At 34.4% G+C, this 23,718-nt stretch overlaps 1 protein-coding gene across 1 annotated transcript in view; it reads left to right on the plus strand.

Moving 5' to 3' along the window:
• LOC118184215 (uncharacterized) overlaps positions 1 to 11,859 on the plus strand; it is a 76,737-nt gene extending 64,878 nt beyond the window's left edge. The window contains exons 13-16 of the mRNA XM_035353851.2: positions 1,988 to 2,054; positions 5,261 to 5,316; positions 6,137 to 6,230; positions 11,683 to 11,859. Of these exons, the coding sequence (XP_035209742.1) occupies positions 1,988 to 2,054; positions 5,261 to 5,316; positions 6,137 to 6,230; positions 11,683 to 11,743 (278 nt within the window). The 3' untranslated portion in view covers positions 11,744 to 11,859. The remainder of the gene's footprint in view (positions 1 to 1,987; positions 2,055 to 5,260; positions 5,317 to 6,136; positions 6,231 to 11,682) is intronic.
• Positions 11,860 to 23,718: the final 11,859 nt, after the last annotated feature.

Genomic DNA, 23,718 nt, shown 5'->3' on the forward strand with positions numbered 1-23,718 from the left:
CATTTTGGCGAGAAATCGCACATTTGGCGATAAAATTGGCGATGTACCATGGACGGATGGAGAACCTTCTGGAACGAATTCTTACCGGTTTAGCCCATAATGTTCTCGAACACAAGCCGAAAGCTATATAAACTCTGCTAGTCCGCAGTCAGTTAGTGTGTGTGTGTGTGTGTGTGTGCTTCATCGAGAGGGCGAGTCAGAGTCGCTCGTCTGGAGTGTGAGAGAGTTAGTATCGAGTTGGTGTCTCATTTAGCGAGTTAATCCCTGCGGAGTCGATCGAATTGACAGCTGGGCAGCGAGTGACGAGTGGGTCGTCGAGTTCACCGAAGGAGTCTCCTACTGTATCGCGGTTAGTGCATCGTCGAGAGAGCGTGTTGAGCTCCGGGAACGACTGAACCGAAGAGTCGGGAGCTGTGCTCTGTGTGTCGTCGAGTGCATCGCGAGTTGTAGTGTGGAGAGTCTCGAGTGTACGTGAAATTCCGAGAACGACCCAGCAGAGTCAGGAGCTATACTCTGGTGCTTTGCAGTGAAGCTGTCTGCACAGTGATAGCCTGATAACCTGAAGGCTGTGTCGCTGATTGTTCCAGCGTGTTTATAGTAGATCTTCGACGACTATAAAAAGTGTTATTGGAGCTGTCCTGACAATACTGGCAAATAAAGTGAGTTTCGATACTTCATCAAGTGTCGTCGTTATTCACTCCAAATCCACACAAACCCCGTACGAACGTGAAGGAAGAAAATAACGTAACAACTGGTGTCAGAAAGAAAAAAATCGCACCAATACTAAATTTACTTTCCACACAATCTAAAATACGCGACTTAAATCTTGCCACCACGTCTATCATTGGAACATAGGCCATTTCAAAACACGCACGACACGAACCAATGAGCAATTAAAGCACTGCAGCAAAAGAGTTAAGTTTCATCGTCAAAAGGGTTGCCATAGAAACAACATCGTCCCTGAAACCAACGCGCCAAAAATCAGCGCAGAAAACATACCGCCACATTTGGTGATCTTAGGGCGTATGTAAGAGTAGAGCCTTTTCCTGAAACAATTTTTCTCATTTTTGTAATATAAAGATATTCAATTTATAAAGCAAAAAAAATTAGAGATATTTAATTTTGAGTTGAAAATTAAACTAAATTAGTTTATACATCTTTTATTGGTATTTTCTTGTTAACGCAGCCATTTTGACACAATTTGGAGGTTTTTGCAGGTGAAAAGGCGAAAGTCCTTATCGAGTGCACGCTGATGGTTTTCACGCCATTTTTTTTTCTTTTAAAATGATTCCTAAACTATTGATATACATCGTGAGTCGATAAATATTATCAATATATGAAGAAAAATAACTATTGCAATTTAAAATAATATAACTATTAAACAAGGATTATGTGATACGTTGAAAAAATAAAACACTTACATTCCTCAAATCTTATTGTAATTTTTTTACTCTGTTCTTTTTCCTAAGCACACAGGGATCTGTTTTGACTTAGAAAACGACAAAGAATTGCGAAGACTCCGCTTCGTGCAAATCTTGGCAACAGCGGTTATCTAGGAAACGCATTTCCTCGTTATACCCTTTGAGGAAGATTCAGTATTACTGCAGTTTCTTCCCTTGTTGGCAATTTCCACAAGCTCATATTTTAAAACTAAGGCAAAGATATCACGATTTGTTTATAAAAACTGTTGGAACTTACACAAAAATATGCAAAAAAGAACGCATAGGAAAGTAGCGATGTTGCTTGACTGATTATGAGAATGGTTGCCAGAAGAATAGTTACGCGCTTGGTTGCCAGAGTTTGGCACATTCTGAAAATCTAGCTACTTTTAATAAGGTGGTGGCGATAACACGTAAACATGTACACACTCTTTTATTTTTATCCTTTTGTCAAACATATAAATTTCGTATCAGGATTAAGAAAAAACAGAAAACGCTTTGATTTAATCTTTTCTAATGAAACTTAAATTGAAATTTTTGTATTTTAGAGATATGTCTTCCTGGCGACTGTAACGCTGGAAAGTGCAATATAATTGGAAATACTTATGAATGCATGTAAGTATTTATTCTTACAGTATTATTACTGACAATTTTTTCTGACAATTCTTACTATATTATCGTTGAAACATTTTTCTGACAATTCGTGCAATATTATTACTGACAGTATTCTTACAGTAAATTACTGACAATTTTTCTGACATTTCCTACAATATTATTATTAACAATACTCTTACACTATAATTACTAATATTTTTTCCTCTCATGGTCACGAGAGCTCTGTTCTTTTAAATCATCACATTCTAGAGCGCATACCTTCAAATGACAATATCTAAAATTTCAGTTTCCATTTGTTGAGCAACAGGCCGCTAGGGAAGTTTATGTACTTTTCCTTTATCTGCCCGCAAATCTGGCAACCGTATCTCATTATGTTTTAACAGCCATTTTTATTCTCGAAATTCTCTTTTTGAGTCTCGCATTGTTGTTGTCAATATCTCATGCCCGACCTGTCAGAATTTATTTTTAGAAAGAAGCAATCTGGAGGGATTCATTTTATTCTATTAGAGAAGCAGTTTCCACTTGAACAGTAATTTACATGAGCAAAGCCCCTTCTACCCTTTTAATAATCAAATTTATTTTTCTCATTGTCCTATTATTATGTATTATTCTATCATGTTATTTGATTTTACGATACTGCACACAGATAAAAAAAAAGTACCAAACTTTTTATGTCTATTCTACACTTAGCATCAATTTTAAAATTAAATTAATTTTAATAAACTGCATTTTATAATTTTTAAGTGTACTGGTAGAAGTATATTAAAAACAAAAATTGTTCTGGAATAGGAGAAATGTAGGGTGGTTCGTAGAATATTATTTCTAAAAGCGGTTACCACTAGTGATGAGTCGATACTGCCGAACCGGGTATTTTGTAACGGGTACTGAAAATCGGTACATCCAAGTACCCGTTACTTCAGTACCGAAATCGGTACTTTTCGGTATTCGTTACTTCTGTACCGAAACGGGTACTTTTCGGTATTCGTTACTCCTGTACCGAAACGGGTACTTTTCGGTATTCGTTACTTCTGTACCGAAACGGATACTTTTCAGTATTCGTTACTTCTGTACCGAAACGGGTACTTTTCGGTATTCGTTACTTCTGTACCGAAACGGGTGCTTTTCGGTATTCGTTACTTTGTAACGAAAATATGCGTCTCTTCTCGGTATTTCGGTATTCGTTACTGGAGGATCGATGAGGGTTCAGCTCACTTCGGTTTTGGTAAGAGGACAGTAGTATCTGGTTGTATTTGCGAAATGGTGATATGCGCTCCTTGTGTCCATGAATTGTGTGCTCCTCAGACACTTCCGTAGTTGACATGTTTTCTAATATTCATAATCTTACTCCGTACAGATAAAATCAAACACTTGGTGACGTGGCAGAGTTCCTTCAGTGCGCAAAATCGTTAGCTGCGTATTTCGGTACTCCAAATCGTTACTAGGGTACTGTACTCTGGTACAGTAAACCGTTACTAGGGTACTCCGGTACAGTAAACCGTTACTAGGGTACTCCGGTACAGCAAACCGTTACTCCGGTATTTCGTTACTTCGGTACTCCAAATCATTACTTGGGTACTCGTTACTTGAAATCGGTTTTCGGTACTTTTTAAAGTAACGGTTACTTGAGTAACGGGTATTTTGTACCGGGTACTTGTCTGTAACCGTTACTCTCGTATCGGGTACAAGAATGTACCGAAGTTGCCCATCACTAGTTACCACTCGAAAATGTTTGAGAAATAATAAGTTAGACTTTGAGTTTGTCAGGACTACTACATCTAGAAATCCTGAATGGGAACATGGAGCTTACTCAAGCTATGTTCGTGTGTGCGTGGAATAGACAAACAAGTAAGAAGGGTTAACATTACCCTTTATTTCTCACAGCGTACAGGCGCTCCCGCACTTCGGGATACAGAGACTACACACTTTTGGTCAAAAATAAGAAATATTCACTTAATAACTAAATAAAAATTAATTTTAAAAGCATTACAGGGGCTATTAAAGCGAAGAATGGCCTTTTGAACCTACGTAATTAGTGAGCTAGGTGCAAGTACTACAATACGCCTATTGTATCAGCAGGAACTAAGTTCTGGCCTAAAGGCAGACACGAACTGACTTGAAAAGCACACGCGTAGCAAGACAGCTGGAAGGCTCACTCTCTCTTGGCTAGAAGCTGCTTTTTAACCCCTTGGCCTACACGATGTCTGCCAATTGCGCGAGCTATAGGAGACAAGATAGTCGGTCGCGCGCTGTGCCATTCAACTGTTCATCCGGTGTACCCGAACTGGAGCAAAATGTATATTTTTCATGACATATATATTTCAGTGTAACGAAAGGAATTGTGAAATAATTTTAAGACGTCTACGATGTAATCATAATCAATTGATCAGTTGGCAAAAATAATCGCATGATGAGTATAAGAGTTTGGCATGATGGGTATAAGGGATTTTTAATTCTTTATACGAAATTATATTTGAAACGTGAGAACGTAACGAAGCTTTACGGGGAACTAAAGTAACATATCATCCAGTTTCGTCAGAAACAACTGAAAAAAAAATAAAATACTGATGTTACAATCAAAGGTAAAATATTCGATATACTAGAATAACTCCAATCGCTTGTTCTAATAATACGCTGCATTTTATGCACAAATTCCTTACCACGAGTCAAAATCGTGGCTTTTGTTTATGACACAAATTCTTTACCACGAGTCAGACTCGTGGCTTTTGTTTATGACACAAATTCTTTACCACGAGTCAGACTCATGGTTATAGGCCAAAGGCTTCAATACCTTTTACAATTTGCAAACTCATTAGTATAAAATCCTACTTGCGCTTATTCTGCCGGAAATGGAAAATAAGAGAGGATAGCAAGGTTTAAAATAAAATAAACGTTATTAAAAGTTAAAACCCTTATAAGTTAAATGCTGTAACTGAATTATCTGTAAAAGTGAAAAATATGAGCACGTTCCTATTTATTGTAAGTGCATACAAATGACGATGAGTGAGTCAGCGTGTAATGCTATCATAAACAGAGAAGCACTTGAGGGCGCTTTTCTGTGTTTAAAGAATTCGCCCTGTGGCAAAGATATTTAGAAAAGTTGTAGATGAGTGTAACAATAGCTTTCAGATGTCGGTTTCAGTTCATGAAAATGGATGTTAAGAAAATACAAAATGGACTTTAACCTTGATCATGTTGTTTCGTTGCAGATGTGACGAAGGCTATAGTGGAAAATACTGTGACATGAAAGTTCTGAAGATTCCAGGTATGACGTTTTTTTACTTTTAGGCTGAAAATGGGGCAGCCATCCACTGAGTTGAATTAGCATCTCGGCCATGAAACCCTATTACCCGAACTTTATGCTTCCCGGGTGAAAACTTTGAGGACAGTGTAAATATGACATATCTTCTGAATTGAGCAGCATTTCACCGGGTTATTGATGCAGGGTCTAAAGGGCATATCTTGTTAGTGTTATGAATTGTTTGTAAAATAACATTTGTAACCGTTTTCTGTACAGAGATGATGTACACTGGGGAAAAAACAAAGTGGGGGACCATAACTATGATGGTTTACCTAATCAGATTTATTTCCTAAACTAAAATTATTACCATTGCCATCATAGTTATATTACAGTAACTATGCTATTTTGCCTAATTTGATTCATTTCCTAAACTAAAGTTATTACCATAAATATCATGGGGTTATTACAGTAACCATCATGGTTTACCTAATTTGATTTATTTCTTACACTGGAATTATTGCCGAAACTGTCATTGTAATATTACCAAAACTATTTTTGTTTTCTGGTTGGCTGAATTTTGTTTCCTAAACTAGAATTATTACCATAGCTAGCAGTGTTATATTACCATAACTATCATGGCTTACCTAATATGATTCATTTCCTAAACTATGATCACAAATTTACGACGAGTCGTTTAAAAAGATATTTAAAGGTGGAAGCAATTTGAAGCAATCTACTTCATACTGCCAATAGATTTCTAATTCTCTAGCAGTATCTTCTACTCGGGACATAAGACATATCAAAGTTTTCAATGCTGATATTAACATATTTCATTCTCTTACAGGTAATTCTGCCTTGATTGCGGGTTTTTCAGTTTCAACGCTGATTTTAGGAGCCTTGCTGTTTGCTTTGGGTTGCATACTGTTCAGATATTTTAAGTAAGCCTTCTTCTAATCAATTAGAAACACGCTAAATATTTAACTGTATGTATGCTACCGCACAGTATTTTTTCTGTTTACGCCACTGCCAAAATGCTTAGATAATTACAATACATTTTCAATGAAAAAAATAATAATTGTGAAAAAATAGTTCACTTATGCATCTTTTGGAAACAGATGCCCATACAGTCACATTTTTGAGAATAGAGTGATTGTGGAAGACACACTTAAAGGTTCTCAGTTCCCAAAATTCGCCACTTTCGCTTACTAACGAATCCATAAAGATGGGAATGTTCTTCATTTGAAAACTATATAAAGCTTTCCACCATTATTAACACCATCAATGATTTCCAGCATTTCAGTCGCAAACATGTTCCGTTTCTCAACGGATACGGTCTGAAAAGGTTTTTGTGTTTGAATTTTATAACGGAACAAGGACAGGTACTTAAGCATTATCTTATGCGCCACCGTTTTGTTCGACTAACATGCGCCTGCAGTTTTAATGACTGATTTTCTACGGAAGCGTACAATAGTTTTCTCAACGACCTGTACATTTCCTTCTGTAAAAGCCGACTGGTGTCATCCAACAGTTCCAATTTTCTCACCCGCCACACTACTTATTCGTTTGAATTTCTAGTACAATGTTTTTATTGTATTCGGCCGCGGACCATTAGTGAATTGGAATTTGCACTGAAAACTTTTTGTAATACTCTCCCCTAGTTTCGCTCAACGAAAACATAAGTAAAAAGATTTAAAAAAACTGGCATTAAACCCAGCTCAGATAGCGTCCATTTTTGGCCAAGGCCAAAAATGTCGGAAGATAAGCATAAGTCGACTTTAGCCGCTCGGCTGTGTCACGTAAGGCAAGCAATTTAGGTATTTTGAGCAAAACGCAGCATAAGTTCGACAGTTTTGAAGGCAATGCGGAGTTTCTCTGTAGTATCTTTGGCATATCTTATCTGTTGAGCTAAAATGGAAATACTATTAATTAAATTGAAAATTTGCGGATCTTGAAAAACTTGTATGATCTGTTCAATTTCAGAAACATGTTTCTCTTCAGATTTATTTTGCGTTAATGCAAATAACGCAATTTATTTTGCGTCAATGAATGATTTTTTTAAAGATTGTAATATTTTCAGAAGTTGCTAGTGTAGGAAATTTAGGTAAGTCTTCTATTTTAGGTGGAGATGGCTTGTTTTCTGGTTGGCTGAATTTTTAAATTTCTGCTGATAAATTTTGCATCAACGGTAAGAGCTCACGTGAGATTCTGAGCAAAATATACACTTAGGTTTCTCACTTGGTTGAATTTGGCATGTATTACTTCTATCGTTCTTAGTGCATTTTATGCAGCGTGCAAGTTTAAAGCAGTTGGCCTGTAAATGTCCAAACTCCTGACAATTATAACATTGTATTGGTTGTTTACACGGAGTGTATTATTCAATGATCACATTAAAGTCAAAAACATTATTTAGATTATCGATTGCTTCTCCGATTGCGCTCCTATGCAGTTCCAGAAAAGTATGGGTAGCATTACTTTTTGACCATCTAAAATCTTCCAAAATTGCTTGACTTTAATAATAGGATATTTTTTGAGTTCTAAGTCGTCAAATAGGGCTTGTTCTTTTACCGTGCTGGAAAAATTTTACTCTTCTAGTCACAGATAACACTCCTTTTAAGTCAAAACATCAAACCCTTCTGCAATGATTTGCATGCATCAAAACTTGGAAAAACGGTTGAAGATATCTGAAGCGCCATCTATCGGAATGTTTTAACTGAAACTAAGAACTCTGGGATGAAACATTTATGTCCTTTCACATGAATTTGCTGCAAGATTTTTTTTTCCTTAACCATTTTCTACTTATAACCTTTTTAAAACCGTCGGTCTATTTTAGGATACCCAATATCTTCACAGATCCTTTATTTAGGAAGCAATGGGACGTTCTGGAGCTGAACTATATCAACCTCAAGTTACAACTGAGTTACATTTTAACATCTTAACGTGCATAGCCTAGTCGAGGCACTCCTGCGAGCCTTCGAGATTTAACGAAGTATCAAAATGACTTCAGTTATGAATATGCGGATGATTCCATTTGCAATTAGGAGCAATTTGGGTGATGAAAATGGGTACTATTATTCATCAGGTAATGATAAGACAGCATTTTATTCTTATATTTTCAGTTAATCACGAAACCTAAGATGTTGTATTGTATAATCAGTGGGCCTCCTTTTTTTTTTTTTTTTTTTTTTTTTTTTTTTTTTTTTTTTTTAAGCAGGAGATGTGGAAAATGTGCAATGTCCTTATGGGGCTTCTAGCCCGTACCTCTCGAATACGCGCCAAACATTCCCCGTTACATCACGAAGGCATGCTGGGAGCAGGGAGAAAATACCTTATAGTATGAAAATTGTTAAAATCTTAATTTATTAGCTTTTTATTTCGTCAAAGATAGACCCTTCTATTTTAACTCTTTCACAGCAAAGTCGCCCAAATCGGCCTTCCGTTCAGACATCGGCAGATCGCCCGAATGCCTGCGTCCATATTCTACCTTGCACTTTCCCCCTATCATGTTACTGCATGGATCATTGTTTTCCGGAGTTGTTAAATGACATGCCAGTCATGCATTTGAAGCCACTAAAAGTAGCTCTGTTGTTTGAATGTACCTTCTCTCTCCTTTGTTTAGCGTCAACATTTAGCTATTGACGCTGGCAGTAGAAACTATGCCCTAAAAAGAAGCTACACATAGTGGATGAAACCGTACAAAGATCCCCAACAGAGAAGTAATCGCTTCACTTTAGTATGTTATTGTTAACGCTGTAGCATTTTTCTTGGCATGCAGGAAGGAAATCCATTCCAACAAAAATCCCTATCTAAGGGCGTTTCAGATGTTTGAGAGAAACAGATTTTGACGTCTATCGATACGAAAGAGTTAACAGAAACATCAAATTTTAGCCTGCCTTTCCTTCTCGGGGTGACTGCTCACCCTTGTACGTTTAACGGAAAAATCAAATAAGTAATTCAGAAATGAAAAGTGAAACGCTAAATATATTAAACATAATATCGAATTACAAAATTAGTTTTAACACTGAGTACAAATATTTGTCCGTTGCCTATTCAAAGCAGCGCTTCTTTTGCTCTCTAAACGCATTCTGATGAGGAATGCGGAAAGAAGAAATTAAAGATCAAATCATAAGAACTGGTTATTTTAACCCAAGAACCTTACAGATCTTTTAATTATAAAAGCTAAACGTTATAACCAGCATATGTATATGAAACACAAACAAAACACAGCTGTATCATGATTAAATAGCTCTCCTTTGGAGTCACGAGGTACGTGCTGCATCTGAACAAAGAAGGCGAAGAAGAAAACCTTAATATCTATTTTAGTGTCAAACAACCGGTGTCTCCGTCTACTATCGCCTTTATCAACTGCGAATGATATATTTTAAAAGAATTTAAGTAACGCATCCCTGCATCAGGTTTTTTTCCCATTAGCTGTGTGTTGCAATTTCCTGCTAACGGACAATAACTCAGATCCGTACAATCCTCACAATGTGCTCCTCGACTAATTTCTACAAATTTAAAATATTCCAAGAATAAACTAATGAGCCAGATTTTCAAAAATGAACTTAGTTTCGTCGTGGCCAGTTTGGAGATCACGAAACCTGTCAGTGCTTTGCTGCTTTAACCTCTCTCCCTTTGCTGAGAGCCTAATAGAGCTCCAACGTATTGAACTTAAATCCCAGCTGAAGCCTTTGTCTGAACGAAACCTTGAAGTTATTTAGTTGGTTCACACCTATATATAGGTATATATAGGTGTATAAGCTGGGTATAAGCTAGGGTATAAGCCGTAGTTAAACAAGGAAAATGAAGTCGGGCATGTAAATGTGGAGCTGCGTCAACGAAACTGTCGACCGAAAGTGAGTTCCTGTTTGCTTCGCTGCGATTCATAGGTTGCTATACCAAGTTGCCATGAAAGGGAAAATTTAGAATTTTTAAGCAAATTGTACTTAAGCAGCCAGCATTTTACAAAAGGTAAGTTGTTATTGTTATATATGTTATTGTTATATTATCAATGTAAGTTGATGACAACAGTCAACAAGCCCACAACATTCACCGAGGCAAGGGTTCAATGCGCCTGTCCTTCACAAGAGCCTTGAACTCAATATAGGAGAGAGCTCGACTTTAGCTCACTTCCGCCACCAATTCTGAGGTATAATATTCCGAGGGGACGGGGCAAGTTAAGATGATATAATAATGTTGTTGTTGTTACTTATGGCTATGTGTATGTGGGGAAAGAAGCCACTCTGACCATTATTTCTTTCACTGCCCATTTACCGCCAACCTACACGTCAAACATCCTACTCAAGTGGGAATGGAATTCAAAAGATTCCTAATTAACCATCAACACACCTACAAAAGCATCAAACAAATTGTAAATAAGCTACAACAACCAAGTAGAGAACTACGTCACTCATAAATAACAAAACTGACACAACACCTAATTAATTGTAACATGTCTGCACCTTGATTCCTGTATGGCAACGTATCTGTGCCTCAACTGTCTGCACCCCCAGTTTGTCTGCATGTGTATTCTTATCTGGATTACTTGTTACTTGTTATTGTGTCAACAGTGTGATGCAATGACCTGATATGTAACAGTGCAATGTTAAGTAATGTAACAGTGTAATGTAATGACCTGATATGTAATCCTTTGTCTTTATAATAAATGCCAGAAAAGGTAAGTGCAGTGAGGCAATACCATTTTTGTCTACGACTATGTTGTGGTGCCCCCTGCACTTTTTCCTGTCCTGTCCTGTCTGACAGTAACATCAGCGAAGCCGATGAAATGCCTCGTGGCAAGGAGCGCAAGATACGCCTGTCATTGGCAACAGCCCTGAGAACCTTTACAGGACTTGCGGCTCGCCGCATATTTAGATTGCTACCATGTCGTACAGACACTTACATTTACAAATTTTAATGCCTTCTTGGGAATTCTAACCAAAAAAAGCATTCGGTGCGGTAGTCAGAGTCACTAACCCCTATTACGGTTGGGCGGCAAAAAAAAAAAGCAAGTTCAGATATTATCAAAGACCCGCTAGCGGCCGAGCCGTAAAAACAATCATAGTTCGGGTCCCGTCAAACGGGTTGGTTGCATTTGCGTTTTCGTAGCTTTCACCATGCGTAACGTGGATACGAGCCAGTTTTCCTTAAAAAGACCTCCACAAGGCATCCCTCCCTTCCCGTGTAGTGCCTAAGTGCAGAGCACGTAATAAGTACCATGAAAATGTCACAGTAATAAAAGCTGTTAATTGTCATTTATCAAGTTTGTTGGAAAATGTTTAAAAAAATCAATCCTATAACTCTGTAGACGAACTATGTATCTGTCTTTATTTTTTTAGAAGGAAGTCTGCATAATTTATTCATTTTGCTTTTTCCATTATTTCCTTTTTACAGAAATGCAAAGTCTGCATCAACTTACGGAAATCAACAGCAAGAGAGTATGAAGCATTTCTAATGTATGCTCTTAAGTTTTCAACTCAATATTTTGTAACTTGAGACAACAAGAAAAAACATTTTTAATGTATTATTTATTAAACCTGATGGCTAAAATAAAATATATATACGTCATAACCGACCACTTTGAATTTGTTTTTAAACGAAAGATTTGTATCTCTATCTAATGCATCAATCTCTAAGAAATCCAAACATTACTGCCTCAAGATATTATTTATATTATTGTACAAGACACATAGACCGTATTTTCCCACGAAATTTTCGCCTTAGTTCCCCCTCCATGTAGCTTGCTAGCAGACAGCAGTTTATTCATAAATACTTTTCATTTATTGTTTCCTTACTGTGCTTATAAAGCAAAACGTATTTATGAATAAACTATATATGATTATATCAAGCTAGGGAAGGGGTTCGTATATTTATTTATTTATTTATTTATTTAGGAGGTAGTCCGGCCCGCCCTATGACACGAAAGAGCTGCACCCATATAACATAACCTACACAGAAAGAAATATGAACAAAAAATACAATACACAATAGTAAATCAAGCTATAAAACAAACAAACATCGTCTGATTGGTTTTTATAGTACAAAGCTTGTGTATATAGGAATTGGTAGTTGAAATTTTGGCTTGTTCAGATCTTTGTGGTATGACGTACTTTGCCTTTTTTCTAAGTTTGATGATTTTGATACCATTACCATATTGTTTATTAATGTAGTCCCTATGGTTAGTTATGTTGTCTAGACCAGTGTTTCTCAACCGTCGGTCCGCAAAATATATTTGCCGGTCAGCGAAATATATAGCTATCTGTCCAAAAATTGTGCCAATGGGTCGAATTATTAAAATTACCGGTCCGCGAGAATATACCGAAATATTTTACCGGTTCTTGGAGTAAATCCAGTTGAGAAACACTGGTCTAGACAATCATTAAATATGCTATTAGCCACTCGAGTAAAGTCGTATTCAAGACTGTTAAGTTCTGAATTAGAGTCTGATAAATAATCCTCAGAAAACATAGTTGCTAAAGACTTTATAGTAGTCTTACAGAAATAATATAATTAGGGAGAAAAAGCTTTTACAGTGAAGATATAGGTATCTATCTCTTATAATGAAAATATAGCGTTCGTGTATTATTGGAGCACGTAGAAAATTGAATGTTAGGGTTTTTTTTTTTTTTTTTTTTTTTTTTTTTTGCTTATAACGGAGACCCCCCAGTGGCTGACCGGTAAAGTTGCTGCAGGCTGGTAAACTGATTAGAATCCAGGTCGAATCAAAACAAGAAATACAGCGGATCTTCGTGAAATTTAAAAATCTAGAAAACTGGCTGAGAAAACTATGTTAATACTTAAACCCATGCGTTTTAACATTTGGGGGTTTAGCAAAAAGCCTTTACAGTTATTTGATTACTTTTTTGATAAAATCCTTCTTGTGGGACTTTAGAAAAACACTTATGAAAGAAACATAATTCAGCTTTTTAAAGGCTGAGTAAATTTTTTTTGAAAAATTTTAAAATCTTCAAACTGCTAATTTTGATTCACTTGATGAATGTGCTTTTAAAAACATAATGCGAATACATCCCTAGAAAAGAAATTTTAGAATTTTGTTAAAATTTCGACAATTTTACATCGAGAGGTGAAACAACGTTACACACGTTCTAAATCAAATTTCTGAATTACGTTCCTGAAAGCATTTCCAGTGAACAGTAAACTGAAGGCAGAATTTAAGTAATAAACCACATGGTAGAAACAAGAGAAGTACAATTTACACCAAAGTCACCGCTATGCTTGAAATAGGCAACCCACTTTTGCACTGTTATATTTCGGACTTGGAGTGTTTTGGGTACTGCCGTTTGTAGACATTAGGTTATTTCAAAGCAGGAGACATGAAAAATGAACAACGCCTTCGCCGGGACTCGAACCAGACCTCTCGAATAAGCGCCGAGCTTGCTGACCGCTACACAACGAAGGCATGCTAAGAAGGCGGGAGAAATACGTTTAGTAGTTTTTATTTTTTAGAGAATTTAGCACGTCCACAATAGGAGGCAGTGAAGGAACCGAGGCAATTTGCGTACTTGGTGTTTCTAGTTCACCTAGATAGAGAGAAGCATGGGATTTTCCCCAAATAATTCCCCATATTTGGCGTACAATGAGCCAGATTTCATTATATGTTCCTCTACGAAGACTTTATTTCCCGAATGAAATAAAACTCCAAGTTTCCTACACTAATTTCAGTTTTGGGGGTGACATTCTAAAATCAACAAATTATGAACTTATTTTTCAATTGAAGAAGTCATGTTGGTTTACTCACATCCTTGTGAAAATCCATCGATAAATATTTCGAAATTTTCTTACAAATTCCGCCAATTCTATATCAAGTTATAAAAGATCATCACATTCTCTAGTAGTAGTAGTAGTAACGGAGGACGTGGGCACAGTCTGCCCACGTCCGCCCTTGTCTAGTGTTTGTTAATAATTCTTAAATTTTTACATTGCCATATGTTGTGACTGTTAACAAATAAGGTATATACAATAATTGTATTCACAACTTAACTTATCACATAAATTTTGGTTGGAGAATTTTCTCTAATAAATTTCTTTCTTTTGTAATTTTCTTTATTTTTAAGCAGTCTATATATTATTTTTTCATTGTGAAGTTTCTCTTTTATTATTTGCACCATTTCAACTGGAATGTTGTGTAAGTCCTCTTGCAAAATTCCTTTCATTTTGTTACAGTTCTTTAGTGTTTCTCAGTTTCAAGGTTTCTATTGTATTCCTAATAGTGCACCTCATATTTTGCTAATGTCTTCCAGAATAGTACTTTTTCCTTTCCAAAGTTTTCGTCTTATCCTTTTTGCATGCTGCTGAATCCTACCTCTCTTTGCTCACACCGGATCAACATGAGTATGGTTTCTTGTAACCTGATTTTCAAGTTTAAAATATCTTTATGACAATTTAACTACCTATGCGTCATGTCTTCATAATCGCGAAAAGTCAGTATTTATTTTTCGTAATTTGAATTTATTTTTCGTACATATTAAATGCATATACATTTTAAATATGATATGTATGATACTTTTTGCTAGAAATTATTCACTTTCCCAAGTTATGAGCACTGATGTTATTTGCTTTATTATAGATTGCAATTATTACTTTACTCCTTTATTTATTATACTATTTCATCTTTATTATAACCTGTTATAGTAGTTATTCAGCAATATATTGGAAACACATGTAGCACAGCTTTTGAAAAAATAATGCAATAATGTGCCACACTCACAAATACTTTTATCATTGAGTTATAGAAACTTGCTAATTCAAGTTTATTTTCTCAATACTCAAGTTTCAATTTAAGTTCTGATGGATCTCACATCAGAGACTACAATAATAAATCTTTTTGTCATTAATTTTTTTAAAAATTCAAACGACAACTAATTGCAAATGTGAACTAATAATTCAAACTTGCTAATTAGTAATATATTAATGACTTGCAGGATTTTTTCATTGCTTAATGTTGCATGGATGTTTTACTCTTCCCTGTCATCAAATAAATGTAGAGAGTATATTTAATGAGATATTCTTTCATAAGAATTTTTAGATTCATTGGAATTGATTGCATAGTTATGATCTTGCTTTGTTTTTAGGATAATTTGGAATATAATTTTGGATATGCTATAAGATTTAATGTATAATGTTTTTGCTATAAAACATCTTTAGAATCAATTTTTTATCAATATGTAAATTAAACATAAGATGTAGTAACTAAGATAACATGTAAAAAAGATTTATGTATTTCACTTAATGTCCACCTGTGTATTTATTATTAAAAAGCATCTTAGGATCTCGAATTGAAATATTAAAACTCTTTATGGGAATAAAAAAAAAGTACCTCATTTTGCTTCAATATCATTGCACAGAAAAACATAATTATAAAGCAATATTTTATTATATTAGAATTAATGTGTTGATATTAATTTTGTTATGAAATACTATGTATTTTATTAATATTCAAGTACCATAGATCAATCTGCTTAATTTAAGCAATATAAATTAATTTGAGAGCCTAACATATTTTTTCTTTTTATTACGAAATGAAAAAAATCTTGTGTTTAATTCATTACATATGTTATATTTTCATTGATATCAACATACTGTATGATTTTTATAAATAATTTTGTGTGAATATGTTTCCCATTTAATTTTACAAATTTTATTTCTGTATAAAAGTTCAGATACGTCTCACTTTATTTAAATCAGCTTCGCTAAGTATACAATATCACTCAAATCTTATTTTATGTTCTGTTTGATAAATCGGTAGAAAACTATTTAAATGCATTACGATATAACATAGTAAGTTATTAATGCTAAAATTCAAAATATCAGTTGTAAAAATTAATTTCACTTGACTTTTGTGTTTGAAATAAAAAGCTGCATACGACATAAATGGAAACAGTCGTCTGTGCTACCATAGAAATAATTGCCTTCGCTTGTGATGTCACAAATCGGTGGCGCAGCCCTGTAGATATCTAGTTGGCTTTGCTCATACCGACCGCTATGCCACCTGAAACTCACACCTGCACACTATCAAGGCAGATTACATTGCTGCTTGGCTGGATAAGGTTGGAATGATGCTGACTGGGGAGGTATAGTCTTTAATTCTGCTTCCAACTGTGTCATGACAATCATCGAAGACGTGTCTGGAGACGCCCAGAGGAGCATGCTGATCTTACTTTCACTATTGCACGCCACACAGGCTCTTAATCGAGAGTTATGGTCTGGGCACCTGTTTCCTTTATAGCCAGACCCCTTTGGTTGTCATTTGAGGCAACATACGGCATAGTGGTACATCGACATTCTGAGACCTGTTTTGCTACCGTTTCTTTTGCAGTACCCTGGCCTTATTTTTCAGCAACATAATGCCAGACCACATACAACATGTGTTGCTGGAAACTGTCTTACATATTGTCAAACACTTCCTTGGCCATGCAGACTTCTCTCCCATCGAGCATGTCTGGGACATGATGGGAAGGTGACTACATCTACCAAAGAATGTTGATGACCTAGCCAGATAATTGGAGCAAATTTGCAAGAAAAACAACAGATTATTCAGGAGCTTTATCGTCTATGCCACTCCGTGTGGCAGCTTACATCCAGGCTAGAGGTGGGTCAACACCTTATTAAGCTCGTTACTTTGTAAAACTCTGAAATAAATCATTCAAGTGTTCTGAAATTTCAATAATTATCTATTCTGTACATAATCTTCCTATCCATCAATTTTTGTCTCTATCGGATAACTCCTTGTCATAAAGTATATGTCACTGGCGCTTCCTTGACATCGAAAAAGCCTCTCAGAAAGTATGCCATCCTGGGCATTATCCAAAAAATTATAAATTATAATTTTCTTACTTACCTCATAAAAATAATCAACAGTATCCTCCAAAGCAGAAAATTCATGATTAAAATCAAGAACTCTTTCTCTCCTCTTATGTCAATTCAAGGTTATGTTCCACAAGCCTTCGTTCTTTCAACTTTTCTCTTCAATATTTTTATTAATGAAATGCCTAATCCACATCATACTCTTCTCGGAAAATTTGCAGATGATACAGCTGTTATGCAAGTCATGCACGCTTGACATCGCGTTTCAAATTCTTGAGAATGCACATAATGAAGTGGATAACTGGTGCAAGATGTGGCGCATTAAAAATCAAATTCTTTTCTACATCTACAAAACCAGCTACAATTTACAACTGAAAAATATCAAAGTCCCGCTCAACAACTCACTAAAATATTTGAGAGTATACCTGGATAATAAATTAAAACTCGACAAGCATGTAAATAACATCTGAATCAAAGCACACAAAGCTTTCATGGCTGCTTTTTCTGTACTAAGAAAGAAACTCTCACCTAAGCATTGAGAATAAAAGAGTTATTTATCTAAATAATGCTTAACTGTGTGATTCTGTATGCTGCTACAGCATGGGTTAGGTCTTCAAACTGAAAGAAGTTACAAATATAATAAAATACGCTTCTTCGCATCATCTCTCATGCCCGTGGTTTTTAAGAAAGAGTATCGTCCACGCTGAAGACACCACCACTGAAGAGGAGCTTTCAAAGACTTACCGAAAATAGTTTCACAACCGTGTTTGCGTCTAACTTAGCTGAAATTTTGGAGATTTTAAATTACGACCACACAGATTTGCAGAGGTGCAATCGACCTTGCACTGTACATCATGACTCAACTTGAAGTGTGAATAACTACCTTTTCATCATTGCTCTGAAAGCACTCATCTCCGAATTGTCAGATCCAGAGTACATAGTCCGGCTTTATAATCTGACTTTTCTCATATTTTTACTTATGCATATTTAAACAAGTTTTTTCGCACAACTGTTTATCCAAGATTCTTTTATTTCTGGATTATGTTTTTGTAAATACTCTATAAAGTCTTATTACCCAATATTTTTTATATCTTTCTCAACTGCAATTTTAAACTTGAGCAATGACTACGGTTTATCATCTTATAATCATTTTTATAATTAATCTTCACCTTTTACGTGCTTTACATCCTTTTTATGCAAAGTATCTCTGGCTCAGACTGACGCTGGATATGCGACTAAGATATTTGTATTAAATCCAGCAGCAAGTTTTTTCGACTCAAAACTTTGCTAAAGAAATCAATCATTTTGAGTAAGTTAAAACACTTCTGTTTGAATGAATGCCGAAATAAGTCCATTCTAATAGATTATATACATAATATCCAAGCTGTATAAAAAATTCAGCTAATGTAATTTAAATTATTTCAACTAATAATTTTTGGAAGTATAAATATTGATAAATAAATGTACATTATTAGGTATTATAACTGTTATACAATATGCATAATTTAAATTATAATAAACTGAATATACTTGTGTATAAGGCAAACCAAAATAAATGTGACTTTTCAAATCAATTTGTTCATTTGTTTTGTCAGTTGTGTAACTGTTAATTAGATACTGCTTATTTCCTGTACGATATCAAAGTAACCACATTTCATTCATACTTAAATGAAAACAATATTCATCAGACAGCTTTCACAAGTAAAGCAAAAAGATCTAATTTTTTTTTTTTTTTTTTTTTTTTTTTTTTTTTAAATTCTGGAGCACTGCATAAATAAGGAGAGAAATTTTCAGTTACTCAAACCTGTGTTAACTTACATAGTTCAGTTGAAGGTTTTCCCTTAGGTCAAAGAATGCTAAATAAACAAGTGCAGTTTTATGAGTGCTAATTTATTATTTAGATTTGCTTTGACTGTACATATTCTTGTTTACATATATAGATGGGTTATTAATTATATTAAGATAAGCCATTATTTTTATCACAGTTCTGATCTACTTGAACAGTGACCGGTATCTTACAATACACTGACAATACTACCTACCACCCATGATTTTGGTATTCTGAGAACAGTTCTTAAACTGTGTGTTGCAACCCCAAATTAGATCATAAAGCAAAAACCTTGAAATTATTTCAGGTACAGGAATTTAAAGAAACATTAATTGCAATCCCTTCATTTCTTTTTAACATGTTACATTTTCTCTACAGTACAGTTATAAAACTGTAATATTGTCTAAAGATGAACTGCAAATTATATTTACATATTGATAAGTCAGAAAAAGCATCATAATAGTGATATCACATTATAGTTTCAAGTATAAAGCCATTCCAGAAATAAAATATGTGACAAACATGCAATATATAACATTTCGGCCGCAAAGGTATGCCAGTGTGAATAGTATGAAATCATCAAAATTGAAAAGGCATCTTGAACCCCATCATTATGCATACCTCAATAAACAAAAGCCTATTTCAAACAACTGATAATATCCTCAAATAAAGAAATACAGTAGTGTAAGAACTTTGACTGTTAGCAAAAAAGTATTGACTCAAGGTCACACAATGTCTCATATCTGTTTGCTACGAATAAAAAGCCAAAAACTCTGCAGAGATTTATTTTAAATACAGCAAAGCCATGAGGGCTATCTGCTAAAGAGAAGGGTACCTGAGAGGAGGACTTTCTAAGGGAAACTGATTCATATTCAGATTATGCATGTTTAACAGGAAACTGGCCACACATGGAAAAGAACACAAAAACTAACCATGCAGCAAGCCCATGCCTTTGAAATAACCCAAACCAGGTCAAGCTACAAGTATTCAAAGGTCTAAACCACTAGCCATTGGAGAGGATCCTGCATTATTTGCTGTATTGAAATGATAAATATGATAAAGAATTTCTGAAGATTCATGTGTCAAATGACTCCATTACCAATAAAATTTCTAAAATTAGCAAAGATCAATTCAAGCAACTTGGCAAAACTATTCAAGCAACTTCAGCTGGAGTTAAAGAAAGCCCAAATTTTCAGTTTATATGGGTGAATCAATTGATATTTCAAACATAGCTCAGATGTTACCGTATGTCAGATATATTTCTAAAGACATCAATAAAGAATTATTATTTTCTAATTTTTTGGAAAAACACACCAAAGGATATGACATATACTGCGAAGTTGATCAATTTTTTTTTTTTTTTAATTAAAGGTTTAGAATAGAAAAATTGCTCTGGATTATGCATAAACTTGGCAAAAGTATAAAATGCAAAAACATTGGCTTCTAGTTACATGTTACAGCTGCTGTTAATGAACTTGCAACTTTTACAGATAGCTTAATCTATTGAGAGGCACAAAATTTATTAAAAGCAGTGCCCTTAATAAATGTTTATTTTCAAATTTATGTCAAGACATGGAGTTCAAACATAAAAATTGTTATTACATGCAGAAGTAAGATGAATGTCCAACAGGGTGAAGCTTAAAAATATTAAAATTAATAAAAGATAAAATTATTGTATTTTTAACCAAACAATCTTGCTGCTCTATTTGAAAATAACTTATGGCTATCAAACCAGTGCATTATGTCAGATAAATTTGAGATACTAAATTATTTTCACTTGTCTCTTCAAGGAAAAACTAGAAATACATGTACATCAGGTTAGTGAGATAATTTTGAGATACTAAATTATTTTAACTTGTCTCTTTGAGTAAAAACTAGAAATATATGTACATCAGGTTAGTCAGATAATTTTGAGTTACTAAATTATTTTAACTTGTCTCTTTGAGAAAATATTAGCAATATATGTAGTTCAAATCATAAAATTGGTTTTATTCAAATGATCAACATTTGGGAGAATAGGGTGGAAAATGTTTCATTCGAAACACTTTCAACTGTTGACAATTTTATTATTTAAAAAAAAAGTAACTAAAATTTACTATAGATCACTTAATAAGCACAGAAACACAGTTTTCAAATACCTTTTATCAAAGTTTGATTTAAAATAGATACCTTTGATTAAAAAAGAATATTCTGACCGACATTAATGAGATTAAACATTAGCTATACAAAGACAAAGAGGAACTTACTGAGCTCTTGAGTGACTAAAATTTAAAACTAGAAATTCCACAAAAATCCTTGACTGTATTCTGGATTGGAGGTGGAACTGAATTTTTGACAATTTGTGAATGTTCTTCTGCCATTCAGCACCACATACTTACGTGAAATGATTTTTCAGCTTTAATGCACATTGAATGCTTATATTATTAACTGTTGAATATGCTTCATGTCAAAACAGTGTCAAATATTACATAAAGATTCCATTAGTTATGTGGGAGAATATAAGCACATCGATCTCATAAAAACACGATTTTCTTTCATATATTTTTCCTTATTTGAAGCAAATCCTAAAACTACTTCTTTTTACAGTATAAAGTCCGAAATCCAGACTGGTCGGGACTTCGGCGATTCTGGATTTGGGATTTTTCCGGATAATAGATCATCAATTTAAATCTGGTAAGGTGGCATGCAGAAATTATACAATTAAAAATATGAAATCGTAATTTATGAAATAAAGAACAATTATGATCTAAAGGGTATCAAAATTTACAAAAGAAAGCTTAATATTTATTTGTTTACTTTATTAAACATTTCTTTCAATGCAAGTTGTTTAAAATGCTTCCATAAAAAATTCAAAAATTCTTTTTCTTTTTTGTGCCATATACAGTGGACTTTCCAATGCCATACTCCTCACAAAATTTTGAGACAGATATTGCTTTATCCATATTTTTTGCAGCAATTCCACTTTTTGTTTAATGGACATCGAAACATGTATTGCTTAGTAGACTGTTTGGCAATTCCAGAATTGGAAACTCTCTTCATCATAATCGAAAGTTCAAACTTAGTTTTTATAAAATTGCCGTAATAACAACAGTCTGCAAAAATAATAAGCCGGATCAATTTAGAAGATCAAGGAGCAGTGCAGTCTGCTACATTAATTGAAATGCCTTAGAATCAGTAAATATAATTTTATCCTAACTTAATAGTGTCCGTTATACATTATTGGCTGTGTATCACAAGACTGGCGACGAAAGCCAAGTTGTTTTCCTAAATTTTTTCTTTCTCCTATAGCATACTGAGTTAAGCCTGAATCATATTAGTTTAGTTATTTACTATACCTATGTTTATTTCTTGCACATGCTTCAAACTAATCCGAGTCCTGAATAAATAAACTCCCATATATACTTAAGGCTTTATCTAGGGCCGGCGCTCGATACAGCCTAGTTCAGTCTCTACACGTCCTAAATTCTGCTACAAAGCGCTTTCCTAAGTTCTAAATTTTCACCATGCCTAGACTTTGGATCCCAGTGCTTTCTCTAATTCATAAATATTTCTCATCCCTTTTGCCGTTCGGTGCTTTTCCAAATTTCAAAAATTTCGTCTTCCCTAAATTCTGCCGTCCGATGCTGACATATTCTGCTGCCGCTTCTGGGTTTATGGTGAATAACATATCAGTTATTCTTAATTAAAATAGCACTAAATGTAGTCTTTTGGCCTATAAATTTCATTAATAAAATCTATTTCTAGCATATGAAAAGAAATGTTTGTTGAATTTTTCTTCGTCAACATTTCTTAGAGCATTTAAAAATCTGTAATCATCGCCAAGCTTAATGCTAGCATAAAAGGTTGCCATACTCTTATTATTCAATTACTAATATAAAAAAAGTTACGACATCACAGCATGAGTTATTACTGAAGATGTCATGCATTGGTAAACATGCAGTGATGAAAGCAAATTATAATAAATAATGACTCACCAGGTCGGCATCAGGGATATAAAATAGTTGAAGGTTTTGGTTTGAGATGTATGCCAAATAAATGCTCAGCTAGACAGCCAAATTATTAATCTCACAAATTTATGCTTACATGATTGTTTTTCCATAACGAGGTATTTTATTTAGTGCCTAAGTGAAATTAAGAATCGGAATTTTTAAGTGAAAATCTTCACATGTTGTATTATGGAAGAAAAAATCAAATGCGCATGCGTAAAGCATTAATAAAAAAAAAAAAAAATGGCTTTGAGGTCTGGATTTTATATCATTCCGGATAATCGACATCCAGATTTCAGACTTTGTACTGTATATATAGTTGGTACTTACGTATTATCGCAACCAGGTTGGCGCGATTTGTAAGTTTGAGTAAAAAAGTATGAATAGAAAGAAAATGTACATTTATTAATTACAGATAATTTTTAATACAGTTTTTTATATTATTTTGTTTTAAAATATAAAATAGCAATTAAACCCTTCCGGTTTCGAATTTGAATAAGTTGCAGAATTATTTTTTCGGTGGAAATCTTTTCGCTATTGCTTTTAGCACTGATTGAAAACCGTATTCGCCATAACCATGTACACGTCGACTTATTTTTACTTAAAAAAACATCCCAGAATTGCACAAAAATGGCATTGCGCACACTCTTGACTTAATCTATGTACACTGCTATTTCGCATGTGGAAATTCACAAAATTTTCCTGCATTTTCATGCAAATTTTTGTAATTTATGAGAAAACAGCAGTGTACATGGATAAAGTCAAGAGTGTGCGCAATGCCATTTTTGTGCA

This window comes from Stegodyphus dumicola, chromosome 11 (genome assembly GCF_044657685.1).
Source record: "Stegodyphus dumicola isolate Sdum_Otavi_A_Nest chromosome 11, ASM4465768v1".
NCBI lineage: Eukaryota > Metazoa > Arthropoda > Arachnida > Araneae > Eresidae > Stegodyphus > Stegodyphus dumicola.